Source organism: Echiichthys vipera (genome assembly GCF_963691815.1).
Source record: "Echiichthys vipera genome assembly, chromosome: 18".
In the NCBI taxonomy this organism is placed as follows: Eukaryota; Metazoa; Chordata; class Actinopteri; order Perciformes; family Trachinidae; genus Echiichthys; species Echiichthys vipera.
Genome location: NC_139843.1, coordinates 22,568,949 through 22,585,380, shown reverse-complemented (window position 1 = coordinate 22,585,380; position 16,432 = coordinate 22,568,949). Strand labels below are relative to the sequence as shown.

Below are 16,432 nucleotides of genomic sequence, written 5' to 3'. Positions count from 1 at the left end.
TACTGTGGGTGAGGTGCAGTTTAAAAACAAACCCTCCCTCAAATGCCTCCCTCCTTTATTAAAGAATAACAGTGGAATTTGTGTGAAGTCATGTTTTAGACATTGTCTTTCCACCTTCAATACAAAAATATTAGCCTTCAAAATCCCATATCAGCGGAATGGAAACTAGATTATAGGTCTTTGCTTACATCAAGCAGCAGCCGCACTACTTCAGTTTTGCCGTAGAGGGCAGCCTCATGCAGAGACGTTCCCGCTTTGGTGGCTCTGTTGATGTCAATACCGGCTTTCAGCAGCAACCTGGGTAATCAAAGCAGAACGCTCATGTAAGGCCACAGGCAACCCTCACAAACAGATTCACCCATTCAACTGTTACAGACATCTGCAACATCTCATTAAGCCGTACACCCCCTACTCAGCCGCCCCCACACACACACGCACACAAATAACAAAAAGGTCTCTGGTTCTGTCAGAGGCCCAGATGTAGGAAAGCTGATGGCGCTGCATTCAGAGAGCAGTGCAGGAGGAGGAGGTCCTCAGCTCGTGTTGGGAAGGTTGAGTCAGATTTTGAAAATGAAAACAACACTGATGTTTGTTTTTCATTTTTGAAAATGAAAAACAAATGAAAATGAAAACAACACTGATGTAGCACTGCTGTAGGATATTGCCTGTGTCCCATTCTTGAAATATGACCTTTTCTTATAAAATAAAAACTTTTTCTAAAGAAGTCATTACAAGAATAAAGTTGTAGGGAGAGACTACAATGTAGTGTCAGGATGAACTACTGACAAACTAACTTAACCTGACAGGATCCCACTGAGCAGGACGCCAAATTGAGTTGGACATACAGACCAACAAACCATGAAATATGATGGGAAAAAGGGGCCTGAAGCAAGCCTATGGTAGCCTGCACCTTGGTCCTTTACTCAGCAGCAACAGTTTTAATCTTGCTGTCATGTCACGCTTTAATGTCATGAAGCTTAGACCTCTCCATCTCTGTCCTGCAGATAGGGAGTTGATTTACTCTTATACTCTACATAAACGACAAAGCACATACACATTAAGTAAAGGATATTCTGAAGCAAAGGTTTTAACATGAGGTGTCTTTGATTTTGAGGATTGAATTTTATTATAATTATCCCAATCAGAGACCTCTTTTTTAAAATCACAATTTCTACTGTTTAGAGTGTACACATATATGATACTAAATCAATTACAAAGTCTTCATATCATCCTTTGGATAGAATCGTATCTCCTGATGTCTGTGATGTTGCAGCTGCAGTTCTACCGAGACCCAGAAAGCTTCTCCAGCTATACAAGTAGGTGCTATAAGACATCTAAAGTATAAATATGGCAGTCTTTGAAGAGACATAAATCCCTTAGTGGGAGATCAAAGCCAAATTCTGCTTAGTAAACTCTGAATAAACTTGTGCGCTAAAGCAGTATTTTTTTTTTTCTAATTTCTGTTTGTGTTGAAAGCTCTACTTTTCTCCCCCATGTCTACTGCCCAACTTCTCAGTTCAGGAGAAGGAGAGAGGATGGTGGCGAGGGTATTGCAAAAGAGTTCTGATAATAGTTAGCAGCACGTCTGAGAGCTAGGGTGGAGTTACTTGGCTTAGCACATGCATATTTACACAGATATGCTGGCATAAAAACACACTGAGCCACTCTTGGAAAAGGAAATTTGAACTGGGATCAAACAGTAGCTGTAGCTGTAGCAGTAATAGTAATAGTAGCTGTAGCAGTAACAGTTGCAGTGGCAGTAATTGTAGTTGTAGCAGTTACATTAACAGTAGCACTAACAGTGACAGTAAAATTAGCTGTAATAGTAGCAGTAGCAGTGGCAGAAACAGTAGCTGTAGCAGTAAAAGTAATAGTAGCTGTAGCAGAAATAGTAGCTGTTACAGTAACATTAAAATTAGCAGTAACAGTAGAAATAGCATAAACAGTTGCAGTGGCAGACACAGTAATTGTAGCAGTAATAGTAGCTGTAACATTAATACTAGTTGTGGTTACAATAACAGTAGCACTAACAGTGACAGTACAATTAGCTGTAACAGCAATAGTAGCAGTAGCAGTGGCAGAAACAGTATCTGTAGCAGTAACATTAACAGTAGCTATAGCGTTAATAGTAGCAGAAACATTAGCTGTAGCTGCAACAGTAGCAGAAACATTAGCTGTAGCAGTAATAGTAGCAGAAACATTAGCTGTAGCTGCAACAGTAGCAGAAACATTAGCCGTAGCAGTAATAGTAGCAGAAACATTAGCTGTAGCTGCAACCGTAGCAGAAACATTAGCTGTAGCAGTAATAGTCTAAACAATAACTTTAGCAGTAATAGTAGCTGAAACAGTAACAGTAGCTATAGCTGTAACAGTAGCAGAAACATTAGCTGTAGCAGTAATAGTAGCAGAAACATTAGCTGTAGCTGCAACAGTAGCAGTAACATTAGCCGTAGCAGTAATAGCCTAAACATTAGCTGTAGTAGTAATAGTAGCTGTAGCAGTAACAGTAGCTATAGCTGTAATAGTAGCAGAAACATTAGCTGTAGCAGTAATAGTAACAGAAACATTAGCTGTAGCTGCAACAGTAGCAGAAACATTAGCTGTAGCAGTAATAGTAGCTGTAGCAGTAACAGTAGCTATAGCTGTAATAGTAGCAGAAACATTAGCTGTAGAAGTAATAGTAGCTGTAGCAGTAACAGTAGCTATAGCTGTAATAATAGCAGAAACATTAGCTGTAGAAGTAATAGTAGCTGTAGCAGTAACAGTAGCTATAGCTGTAATAATAGCAGAAACATTAGCTGTAGCAGTAATAGTAGCTGTAACAGTAACAGCAGAAAACTTGAAGCAGCAAAGATTGAAGTGACAGCTACAGCGTTCCAGTTGGAACCCGTTGGAATGTTTCTTGAATGCCGTAGTAGCTGTCCCTTCAAATATCGCTGCCCTATTAGCTGTAACAGTAACAGTAGAAGTAGCTGTGGTTTACGTAGACAGACGCTGCTGAAAAGATGGGAGGGCAGAAATAGACGTGTGATAGAATTCTATTACAGCACATTTTTAACAGTACTCCTTGCTGTAATCTTACCTGATTATGTCTTTGTGTCCATTCCTGGCTGCCAGGTGGAGGGGAGTGGTGGATGGAGAGTCCAGGCTGTCGTGCCCTGCCTCCCCTTCCAACAGCCCTGCCACCATGTTACTGCTTAGAAGCAACTGAGCCACCTGAGGAGAAATCAAAGGCACTAAAATGAAGATAAAGTGTAAGTTGTGACAACAGGAGTGGCATAATCAGGGCACGAATTACAGCATGAGCAATACTTAAATACACTATATATGCAAAGCCATGCTAGCTGAGGTTGTGTGGTAAAAATATATGGATAGTACCTTACAGTATATATAGGGTCAAGCTAGTACAGAGAGGCTTATCCACTACTCAGCAGCTGTCTAAAGATACCACAGCCTCCACTCACGCACACACAAGTCTGTGTGTCACAAAACAGCCCAAAGCCTTCTATTCACAGCTAAACTGCGAACTCAGACCAGATGAGGGAACATTTAACAGGCATACGAAGTGTGTGTGTCTAATTCTGAATTACAGGGCCAGCTATACATCTCACAGCTAGGCTTATCCACCGATGTGACAGAAAAACAGTAAAACACACTGCAATGTGCAATCCCTTTCATGTTACAGGATGTGTGTGTGTGTGTGTGTGTGTGTGTGTGTGTGTGTGTGTGTGTGTGTGTGTGTGTGTGTGTGTGTGTGTGTGTGTGTGTGTGTGTGTGTGTGTGTGTGTGTGTGTGTGTGTGTAGAGCCTATTTTCCATGGTTCATGTTTGACATAGGCCATCCACATCCAAAAGGGTGTTTTCACATGCAAATAATAGGATTAGAAGAACTACATGAATAAAGCAAATCACTACATGGAGATTTAGTCTCTCAATGAAAAAATCGTCAAAATTCACCAAACGGCATTATGAGATCCTCCAACAGCATCAGAGATGTGATCTTTACGCGGCCCATTTCACTTTTTACAGACTTACGTATCGGTGTCAGCAGACATGTTGGTCAATGATTAAAAAGAATTGCAGCACACAAATTCTGTTATGTTTGAGGTAATTCAGACTTGGTGTCACATTATTTGGTTTTCCAACCAGAAAGCAATGACATAATGATGTAAACTCCGCCTCTGATTTGAGCTTACTGTACCTGTAAAAGCTTAATGGTGACTTGTGAAATGCGAATGCTGCTGAAAAACTAGTCCATCCATCCAGACACAAAATGCATAGCCGGATGTCAGGCCCCTTCTGCTATGTGTTTTGCAAGGGCTTCGTCTGATTTAAAGAAACACAATCGAGCCAGAGCGTTTTACCCCACATCCCAGAATAATAAGCCACTGTATACAGACCATATTTGGACAAACTAACTTGACTTGATGGGGTCACACTAAGCAGGACAACAAGAAGAGTTGGACAGAGAGAAGAAATATCAATCTCTGAAGTATGATGAAAAGAAGGAGCCTGAAGCCTATTGTAGCCTTCACCTTGCTCCTTTACTCAGCAACAGCAGTTTTTTTAATCTCTATGAAAAACCTTGGAAGTCTGACTGAATGTCAAACAGCTTAGACATCTCCATCTCTGTCCTGCAGATTAGCAGTTGATTTACTCGTATATGCTACATAAACTACACACATACTGTACATTAAAGTGTAATTCCGGCGCAAAATCATCCCATGGTCTTTTTCGGCACTTCTATACATCAAATAAGCCATAGAGACAGTTTTTTCGTGTATCAACTATTAAAGTAGAAATCTGGTAGAGTTGCTAACTGCCAGACCTGGCTAACATCGATTACGTAGGGCAGTACGGCAAATGCATTAAACCTTCTCTTTTAACCACTAATACTGCTCAAAATAACACCAAACACTTCAATTACAATTATACGAGCAATAACCAGAGCCACAATGCAAACTCAGTGTGTATTTTTGTAAGAGTGAATCATCTTCTCAAACTAAATAATAAAGGATCTCTGTTAAGTCAGTAAATTCAGTTTCGTTTTACCCATTAGGAGTGGATCCTCTTTTTAAAAAATTTAACAAACGATCTTTGAACAAGTTAATCTCCAACGCTGTCAGAGTTTTCTGAGAATTGTAAACAGGTGACCATGTAGAGACAGAATTTGCATGCCGTTGTGCAAGGTTTAGAGATGTTCTATACGAAAGAGATCCTTAAATCACTCCTGTTGGGATCTGACGCTATTCAGAATACACTAGTAGATAAAATTAACTTGACTTAACTTGGTAGGCGTTCCCCCTAATATAATGGTAGGGGAAACACTGATGTGGTGATGATGCTAATGATGGCATGCTACCTTGAGGGCTAAGCAGATTGTACCAAATACATACAATGCAATGCAAAAGGTGAATGATAGTCATAGATATTTTGAACACACACACACACACACACACACACACACACACACACACACACACACACACACACACACACACACACACACACACACACACACACACACACACACACACACACACACACACACACACACACACACACACACACACACACACACACACACACACACACACACACACACACACACACACACACACACACACACACACACATATATATATTCTCATACCTTCAGTCTCCCAAACTCACAGGCCAGATCTAGAGGAGTCTTCTTGGCCTTGTTCATCAGGCAGGGATTAGACTGGTGCTGCAGCAACATCTCAGACTGAGAGAGAAAGGGAGAAAGGATAATGTATCACCACATGTCTCATGTATTATGCACACGCACTCACACGCCAGTCATCCCAACACATCGTGTTTGTTTGTGTGTGTGTGTGTGTGTGTGTGTGTGTGTGTGTGTGTGTGTGTGTGTGTGTTGAAGTTTTGACTCTGAACAGAAGCGAGGATCATATGATAGCTCTACTACGGCCTCTGATTAGTATTGTCAGTATTGTGTTGGATGGTGTTGTACTTAAGAGGTCAGGCCTCCGTATGGGTTATATGACAGGTTGAGGTGTGTGTGTGTGTGTCCATGGTATGTGTGTCTATCCATTAAGATATCCCAGGAGCCAAAGACATGAGCCTGGAGGAAAGGAATGTGTGCGTTCATGTCCCTTAGACTCTTGTGTCATGGCATTAATGGTATTACTGGTATTGTTGGTGGACAATACGGGCTGAGACACTAAGGGGGTGGATTTCAGTGGGAGGACTGGTAATGCCTTGGAGCTTGTCTTGGAGCTTTGAGCTTTGTGTGTGTGTGTGCGTATACTCACCACCTCATAGTGTCCATACTGAGCAGAGAGATGTAACGGCATCTGTCCATCATGGGAGGTGGAGTTGACTGAAGCTCCGGCTCTCAGCAGCAATAAGACGGAGTCTGCTTTTCCCTGCCACGCTGCATAGTGAAGGGGACGCATGCCTGCAGACAGAAACAGGAGTGAGGGATGGAGATTAAAATATAAACTATACTTAACTCAGAGGTCACATTGAGATTAAAACCGGTATTGCCAGTGAGACCTAGCGAAAACAGGGTCACGTAGCAGCATCAACACATAACAGAACAACAACAGGTTGCAACAAGAGCTATATCAAATGACAAAATACATTACATAAAACAGTGTCAGTTTAGTATGTAGTTAACTGAAGCAACTGCAGCTAGCAGTGACCACTTTATATTGAGTTTAAAATGATTCAAAGAGATAAGCGTCTCAAGTTGGAGTTTAGCATGCCGATTGTTCCAGGACCAAGGACCATGGTAAAACAGGTTTCTTACTTTGAACTGGAGCCATTAAGATAATGACTGTTTTGCAAAAATAAAAACTTCTGGCTATAATTAATAGAAATATTCCCAAAATGATCGTATCCGCTAACATCCACCAATGTTATAACTAGGAATGAGAATCGAGAAGCATTCCCTATCATATGACCCTGATTTTTTTTCATTTCATTTTATTTTTATTAGGAATTTAAAAGCCAAAGTGGTCCTCCATTTTAAACAACTTTTTTTACAAGTTTATCAAGTCCTTTTATCAATGCCGGCATGTTTTTATGACACTTACGCTTTTTATAACGACTTCCGTTACAGAGCGTAAATAGTTATAAACATTGGTAACTCATCGCCGCCTGTTATTTTAAGGAAGGGCAGCAGGGGTATGAAACTGTTGCCTCCAAGGTGAACGCGCTCAGATTTGTCAGGGCGGTTGTCAGGGCGGTTGTTGTGGCACTTACCATGCAGCAGTGTGAAAGCCCCTTACATACACCTAAATAAGAACCCTGTACAAACATTAGCACTGATTTGAAATTGCAGTCCAGTAAAGCTGTGGGTCATAAAAGCAAAACAATGAGTTGAAAGATGCTTAAATGTTCTGCTCTGCGACACCTTTCACATTACACTAAGTCATCCATTGTAAATCTAAAAAAGTATTGTTTAGTGCAGCTTTAGACACGTGTCACAAATATGCAGTATGTATGTGGGATTGAGTCATGGTTCATGGTTATGACAGATGACAGATCAGCTCGTATAGGACCTCTGCTCTTTATCTCCATAGGTTCACGTTTTATTGCATAAGAAAATGAATAATTTCTTCTGCCGTTAGGTAGGCAGCCTGCCCCCCTTTGTTAGTTAAAGGAACTCCTCTTTTGTTTTTGTTTCACATTATTTAACTTCATCAAAGTTATTCATCAAACATACACTTCCTTAGAATATACAACAGCCATATTAAAAGGTTTTTGAAATTAGAAATGCATATTGATGGGTCGTTTAATTTATTTGTTTGTATATTTGTAGTAGAAGCTATGCTATGACATTACAGATATGCAAATTAAAATAGGATGACCCTTGGCACGCACTATTAACTGGTAAAGAGCAGTGATACGTCATGATACGCAATGGTCCTTTTTTCCCTGCATTGACATGCCTCAGTGCTTCAGAAACCCTGGTGTACCCCGATTTGTTCTTCTGTCTGTACAGTCAAGAGTGTGCCATGGGGGTCAAAGTGCGAGTGATACTAGTGATGCTAGTGATGCTGCGCTGTGTGTTCCACTTAGCATGCACGGGACCCTGGATTCCAAAACTGACAAGCTGGCAGAAAGCGCCGAGAGGTAAAGTCCACCTTCAAAACCGTCACTTAGAAATCTATAGCTGACCTCAGAGGCATCACACACAGTTATGAGCAGCGTACCCCTCTGGTCTCAGCAGCCGAGCTGCCACTACGACATTCGTTCCACTTGGAGTCTGAAGATATTTGCTGTAGCACTGCATGGCAGACAAACTTCAAAGCAAATCATATTTATTCATATGGGTCAAACTTATTTTTTAGCGGAGGGTGTCAGAGAGCTGTTGAAAAAGTTTCAGGCTCAATATGACCTCAGCTGACTTCTCAAACGTAAACATTTTTTCCTAAGTTGTAGGTTTGTCTGGTTACACTGCTTCAGCTGGTAAAGCTGTTCTGCTATCGTGTTACCATTGATGTCCTTGATATCCACCGTGGCCTGGGCCTCCAGCAACAGGGACAGCAGCTCTGTGGTGCCCGTCAGAGCGGCATGATGCAGCGCTGAGAAGCTGTGGGTAAGAGAGAAGAAAGGGGGGAGTCAGGGGAGAGCAGGAGGGGGAAGAGACAAGATGAGAGGGGTTATAAATCATTCTGATGACTTTACAGCAGGTGAGCCCTTTTCAAAACTCCAGACTGAGATAATTTGTGTGTGTGTGAGTGTTCTCACTAAAAACTTCAGCCCTAGATGTTTGAAGGTGTGTGCGTGTGTGTGTGTGTGTGTGTGTATTATCCCATTACAAACCGCAGCCTCAGAGAAGAATTTATGTGTGTTTTACGAGTGAGTATCCCCGTTCACCCATCAGCACTTTAGATTGAGAAGGCAAGTGTGTGTGTGTGTGTGTGTGTGTGTGTGTGTGTGTGTGTGTGTGTGTGTGTGTGTGTGTGTGTGTGTGTGTGTGTGTGTGTGTGTGTGTGTGTGTGTGTGTGTGTGTGTGTGTGTGTGTGTGTGTGTTCATCAAAGCTTCAGAGATGAAAATGTGTGTGTTTGTCTCTGGGTGTCTGTCAGGTCACAGTATATTCCGTAGAGGGGGAAATTAAAAGCATAAATTCTTTGCGACGCGTTTTGCTTTAGCTGGGGGCGACAGAGTGTTCCAGAGGAGGAGACCCTCTAAGGCAACACACGAGCTGAATGCGAGCTGCAGCACGCTCCCCACATGTAGGGATGAAATGACAACTACAGTGCAGTGGGCTTTCATGTGATCTCAGCCTCAGGCAGTCCTGGTGGAAGCGCCGGCAGCAACAAACAGCCTGGAAACATTTGGAGGGAGAACTTAGTGTAGCTTTATCAACAGGTGTCAATAGACTTGTTTAAAAAAGAACACTGGGGAAGTTTTAATGAAGTCTAGTAATATTTAGTTTTGACACAAAAACACACCAAGGCCTAAAGCTGGGCATACACTGTACAAGTTGGGCCCATTTCTGAGCCCTTTTTTGAATGACCTGTGACTCATTTTACACTTGACTGAATCAAGCTTCGCTGGGGCGTCGTTTGCCGTGCAGTGTACAGGCAGGAGAGAGGAGCGATCATGGCCGACTGGCTGCCCAACGTTGGGATAAATTTCTGACATGATTTAAGCTGGTCGTAAAGCTCACTTATTAAAGATATAATCCGTAAGATTTTCATCTAGTTAATTGTCTTTTAAATTACTATCTAGCAAAGAGTGAGTTCTAACAATCTGTGCGTCGGTGGAGACATTCCCTCCCTAAATGTAAATACTGCTCCATGTTGGTGACGCTGCTGACAGCGGTTGGTCTGCCGGCTGAGATCGTCACTGACGGTTAAACTGCGTTCACTTGTAATTAGAAATTGTCAACTTCCACATTCTGAGTCAGGCTTGTAGTAGGAGCAGACGTATAATAGAAACATGTGTGTGTGTGTATGGATTTAAGAGGGTAACATATAGGGAATGGACCGCAAGTAGAGGTGAATGTGTTTCAGTAAAGTTTGCAAAAGAGCAAAAAAAATAATAATAAAAATTAACACGCATAGCGACCACAAATGTGATAAGATGGAGGGCTCTGGCACTTACAGCTTTCCACCGAAGAGGAAGCTATAAAAAGGCATCTCAATTCTTACGGATTATGACTTTAACATGTTGAATTTCATAACCTCAATCTATATATACCAGTCAAGTTGCAGTTACATCCATGTCTGTCCTGATGCATAATATGTGTCGTGAAGACATGGAAGGCATTAAGTGAATTCTTTTCAGTTTCAAGATTAGTGGCACCAATTCAGATTCTCACCAAATGTCTCCCCTTCGGAGCTTGTGGTGGACTTCTGCAGGTGTAAACACTCTCCTCCTGCTCCAATGATCATGCAGGGAATGGACATTGAGAAGGTGACATTTTATACCTAGTACCTAGGTATTCACCTGAACAATTAACTGAACTGGACAGATAACACAAATGCACATTACACCTAAAAGGTCAAAGCAGAATTTATCCGGTGATGAGACTCAGGTATTTTGGAGTGCAAGGGGCACTCCTGAGGACCTTTTGTGATTCTATGATGGCATGGTGGTCCGGTGGGGCAGACTATTGACAGACTGGTCAGTCCAGCGCTCACCTGAGATGCACCCTAAGCCCGTTAGAGGTGGTGGGAGAAAGGAGAATGATGGCTAAGCTATCATCCCTGATGGACAACATGTCCCACACACTGCAGGACACTGTGACAGCACTGAGCAGCTCCTTCAGTGACCAGCGGATTCAACCGCGGTGCACAAAAGGAGAGATACTGGATCAGGGATCGGCCGATACGCTCAGCCCAGGTATCAGTATCTGATTGGATCGGAAAAACCTGGATTGTGCATCTCTACTTCCGTCCGGCTGCAGTCAGACTTTACTATCAACACTGCTCCGAGTAGACTGTACAAAACTGACAATGCAATATCAATGTGCACCTAGTTGTAATACCAATCACTCATCTGTGCAAAACTGTGAATACTGTGTATTTAACCTTCCAGTCTATTTACTTCTCATATTTTGCTTTTTACAGTTTACTTACTTTTAAACTGTCAACATACATTTTTACTGTTAGCTTTTTACTGTTGACATATTTATTATGTATTGCATTTTTTCCTGATGTTTTCTATTATCTATCCTCTTTGCTGCTGTACCACTGAAATTGTCCCCATTGTGGGGCTAATGTAGGATGATCTTATCTTTTGGTTTATGCAGAATATTATGATGTCACGCTTCATCTTTTGATATAAAATGTCATCACTTTATTATTATTATTATCCTATTACACACTTTTGTAAAATGGCGTCGTAATGAGCATAGGAATTCTTGACTTTTAGACAACAATGTGTTTTTTGAGGTCACAGTGACCTTGGTTTCTGTCCTACTAAATCGCATCAGTTTAACTTTGAGCAAAGTGGACATTTGTGCCAAATTTGAAGAAATTCTCTCCATGGTTTCCTGAGATATCAGGTTCACAAGAATGGGACGGATGGACGGACAACAGTAAAACATTATGCCTCTGGCCACAGCTGTTGCCTGCACGGAGGCAACATCATTTGTGGTTTTAGGGGAACTATTTGTTGATGAACAACAGCTTATCAAATTGGTGAGTGCTTCTATGCAACATCAGCACTGGTTGCCAGCTATGAAGGTCCAAAACCTTTCCCCCCTATTCCGAGTCTTTATTTTAAGCTAGGCTGACCACATCCTGTCTGTATAGGCTGTGACTTCAATTACCTGACACACTTTTTGATCCTCTTTGAGTTTTGACAAGCTAGTCATTATGATGTTTAAACATCAGTCTGTGCTGATTTGAAATCTGAGGGATCAGTGTCACACACAGACACACATCTCCTCTTCTACCAGACCATACGTTGTCCGCATCCCTTACACACAGTCTTTATCTCTCTCTGGGGTGGTGTTGACTCAGTGACAAGTGAGTGTTTGCTAATGTTTCCTTCCCCTTTTATTCCCTCTGCACTCATCTCATATATCACAGGTAACCCCTTTCCCTGTACACACACACACACACACACACACACACACACACACACACACACACACACACACACACACACACACACACACACACACACACACACACACACACACACACACACACACACACACACACACACACACACACACACACACACACACACACACACACACACACGCACACACACACACACACACACACACACACACACACACACACACACAGGTTTAATTTCAACACCCCTATTGTGTATAACCTCCCACGCACTGCATTGACCCTGCATGTAGACACACGTCAGGGCTCAGTCAACACGAGTTACATGTAGGCCAACACATAAACCCGCACAGCAGTTGGCAGAAGAGGATTCTTTGCATGTCTTGATGGCCTACTTTGATGGACCTCATAAAATAATTGGATGGATGAGAGTTAAAAATTGTAATTAGTACTGTTGATTAACAATACCAAGTACTCAGGAGTAAAAGTTGCGGTGCACAATGATATACTAAAACAATAGTTCAGAAGTGAGCAAGAAGAAAAATAAGTCCTAGGCACATGCCCGAATGTAAAATCTGATTGTAGATCTGTATATATACATCTTCGATACTTTCAATTGTATTGTTTTAATCATCAAAGTATCAATACTTTTGATAGCTTTCATCCAATAGCTCAGGCCTAAACTCACAAACTACAGATCTCAGTCTTATTTTCATTGAGATTGAGAAAGTTTAAATCCATCCGAGTTTTAATATCATTTAAACAGTTCAGCAATATTGGTATTTTTTATCGTTCAGAATTTGATAGAATAAATGATGTGGCTATACCACTGCTTTACTAGCATGTTTTTTAAATGACAGAGGCACTTCAACAAAAACATCACTAGTTTCTCACACTGCTCTGATTTGATCTTGGTCCATTCTTCTTCAGTCTCTTCCACAGTTCTGTAACTATAATGGGTTTCTTAGACATTACTTTGTTGTCAAGGATTTCCCAGAGATTCTCTATGGGGTTTAGATTTGGACTCTGGTTTGGCCATTTCATTGTTTCAATATTCTTAGCTTCAAGGAACTGCTTAATCTGTTTTGCAGTGTGACAGGGGACATTGTCTTGTATAAAAAGTGGGAGATAATTGCAGTGGAGGTATTGCTTGATGCCGAAGGAGGCTCACATAAACGTTTGCCTTCACCCTGCCATGTAGCTGAACAAGAGGCCCAACTTCTGCTGCAGAGAACATTGCTAAAGTTCAATTTATTGGGGTTTGACGGTAAACATTATGTTCGGCAATGGACTGGGAACGACTGAACCCAAAGTTTCCAAAGAAGTCAGTTAAATTGGGAAGAGGAAGTGTCAGTGTCCAGATCTAAACCCCATAGAGAATCTGTGGAAAATCCTTGGCAACAAAGTAATGTCTAAGAAACCCACTACAGTTACCTAACTGTGGAAGAGACTGAGTCAGAATGGACCCAAATCAAACCACAGCAGTGTGAGAAACTAGTGATGTCCTGTGGGCTCAGATGTGCTGAAGTCATTCAAAGCTGTGGCCTCTACACTTCCTGTTCATTTTTGAATCCTATAGCCCCAAGAAAACACAGAAATGAACGTGCCTTGGTAGTACAGTACACCAGTGGTAAAGCCACAGCGGATATTCTATCAAATTCTGAACAATAAAAAAATAACAATATTTCAGAATACATCAAGTATTAATACTTTGTTCTCCAATTTTGAGCTCCAGTGTAGGTATAGGGCTGCAGCCGGAAAACATACGCCTAGATGAACCGAGAAACTCCTGCCTGTCCGGTATGACTGGAACCATCTGTGGGCCGTACCTTTAATGCCCAGAAATGTAGCAGCCAAATCTAAAGGCACCAGGATGGCAGAATTCCCTGAGTCAACAGTTGATCGGTTGAGATGATTGTAAAAAAATTAGCTTTAGATTTCTCCACCTGCATCTAAAGACTCTAGAGGTTGTTTTTGAGCCTTTTCAAAACCAAAAACAAATGGTGCCTTTCAGTCTACATTTTTTTGCGTAGGTACAGGTTATGTTGAAAAAAGAATGACAACCACTCTGAAGGGCACTATATGTCAGAACATGTATGGGGTGAGGTTATGAGTCACACGGTGGTGAAGACAACAGGAGGCTTGAGGTAGGGCATTCTTTTCGATATACGTGTCAATCACGACACAGTGACTCCTCCACTGCATTCTTTAGACTCAGGCTTATCTCAGAGGCAGACACAGATGCAAGCACGTACATACACTCCTCTTACCCATCCGAGTCTTGGTAGTTGATGTTGAGTCTCTTGGTGGAGCCCAGCAGCTCTGGAACATACAGATAGAGCGAGAGAGAGGGAGGGAATGTGAAAAAAAAGAGTATTAGTATAAGGTGGCATATTAGTCTTTTCATCAGAGCTCTCCAGAAATCCCTCCATCCCTGCCGGACCCCGTGTGTGTTTTCAGTGTTTTGTTTCTTTTCCAGCACGTCTCCCTGTCATCAATCCTTCTTTCAAACAACCTGACAGCCCCGACAGGATGCGGAGCTTTCCTCACCCCCTGCTGCCTCACCCTTCCCTCTCTGAGTGCGCCTGGCACCCTCATGGCAGCCAAATGATTCATAAACTAATTATTCTGCCTCAGAGATGTGCACCATTTCACCTCATTTACGCTGCTATCTTATCACAGCTCTTTGGAATTGAGAGTGACAACCGTAAAACACAAACATGCCACGATAAAATATATTTCTGTTTCCACAGCAGCACAAATATTACAGAAGTCGGTTCGCAAGACTGAACAAGTTTTCTTTCCCACTCACCTTGGAACAGACAGACTGCTACTTGTCCCATGTCTTAATCATTCATTCTGTAATCCAGTAGGAAACATACTCTAATCTACCATATAATCACGTTCATTAGTCCTGCTTCAACATGTTTTGCCACAATAACCAAAATCTCTAAAAATGGGATGAGATTCAAATTCAATATTTTCTATTAATTCAAAAACTGTTCACAATGTCTTGAATTGAATAGCAGTTGTTAAAACTGGTTGACAAACTGGTCTCCGCAGTTACACACACACACACATATATATATATAGAAATATTGTCCTTTGGAACCTTGGTTTACAGGTTGTATCAATTTTTTATCTCAAGTATAAAACATGTATTGTGACAACACTAACTTCTCCTACATACAGAATCCAGTTTTTTCATCATCTGACTCCAATCACATCTGTCCATCATCCCAATGCTCGCCTCAACCCTTAAAACCTCATTCTAATTGCTATTTCCAGACTTCAAATCTCATCCATCCAGGTTTCCATTTCCAGCCTCTAATGAGGGCTAGAAACTCTCCTCACACAGCTAAATATTCTTGGACTTCCTACAGTAGAGATCTACTGTAAAGGCCCCACTGTCCACGAGGACCCACACAGAAATCAGACTGCCAAGGCCTCTGAATACAGAGCCATTCATCGCAGTCAATCTCCCTCACTGTGTTCTCCCACTTAGGTTGGAAAAATCACACAAGAGTGCAATATGTGTGAGAGAAACAGAGAGAGACAGGAAGAGAAAGAAATATAGAGTTAAGGAGAAGTTTCAGATTTAACTAGCAACCGTCTTAGATACGACCAGTAAATGAATCAATAGGTTTACTGATATAACTTTAATCATCTATCTTTTTAATGGATGGATTAATTGTTTCATCACATAAAAATATAAAATAGTATCTGTAAATGGGAAAATGTGATGCTTTTTATATTGTAAACCGAATGTTTTTGGACTGTTGTGAAACTATAGACTGTATGTAGACTATAGAAAACAGATAGTGGTGCCTTAAACCTGCATTCTTTCTAATGTCCAGCACTGGTTGTCAAAAGAAGTCAGATTGTATAGAAGTCAATGAGAAAATGAGCCTACTTCTCACTTGATTTATCACCTCAGTAAACATTTTCCTAATGAGTTTATGGTCTACGATAAAGCAGGATATTCTTTAGGGCAGGGCTGCCTTTTGATTGACAGGTAGCCATGCAAGCGACTGGATAGAGGTTTATTTAAAATAGTCATCAACTTGTTTCATTAAAGTTGATTGTAATGTACGGTTGTCTGAAAATGTCTCGATCAACCTGCAGTGGTTGCATCTTGCTAACCAAGCTAGCTAGCTAGCTAGCGCAACTTATGGGAACATATGGGAAAACTGTTGCCTTTTAACCGGCTCCATGTCACTGCAGCACATGTAGATGATCAGAGCCAGCACTGGGAGCTCGCCGCTAATCTGCCTGCAAAAGTGCACCAGATGACTCGCGTCACCTGCCTGAAAATCAGTAAAGGTTTCCATCTTTAGTGCTCAGCTTAGAGCAGTGCCATTGAATACACAGCAACTCAGTGCTCCTCCCCAGCTCTGCCC

At 41.6% G+C, this 16,432-nt stretch overlaps 1 protein-coding gene across 2 annotated transcripts in view; it reads right to left on the bottom strand.

Annotated features, from left to right (window-relative positions):
- Window positions 1-16,432, bottom strand: part of LOC310961076 (CASK interacting protein 2) — a 61,477-nt gene that overhangs the window by 19,338 nt on the left and 25,707 nt on the right. The window contains exons 3-8 of one of the 2 annotated variants that reach the window (XM_083933032.1): window positions 14,303-14,354; window positions 8,486-8,583; window positions 6,296-6,441; window positions 5,653-5,748; window positions 3,083-3,216; window positions 189-297 (exon numbers count right to left, since the gene is read on the bottom strand). In XM_083933032.1, the coding sequence (XP_083789158.1) occupies window positions 189-297; window positions 3,083-3,216; window positions 5,653-5,748; window positions 6,296-6,441; window positions 8,486-8,583; window positions 14,303-14,354 (635 nt within the window). The remainder of the gene's footprint in view (window positions 1-188; window positions 298-3,082; window positions 3,217-5,652; window positions 5,749-6,295; window positions 6,442-8,485; window positions 8,584-14,302; window positions 14,355-16,432) is intronic. The other variant, XM_083933033.1, reaches the window with a different exon arrangement.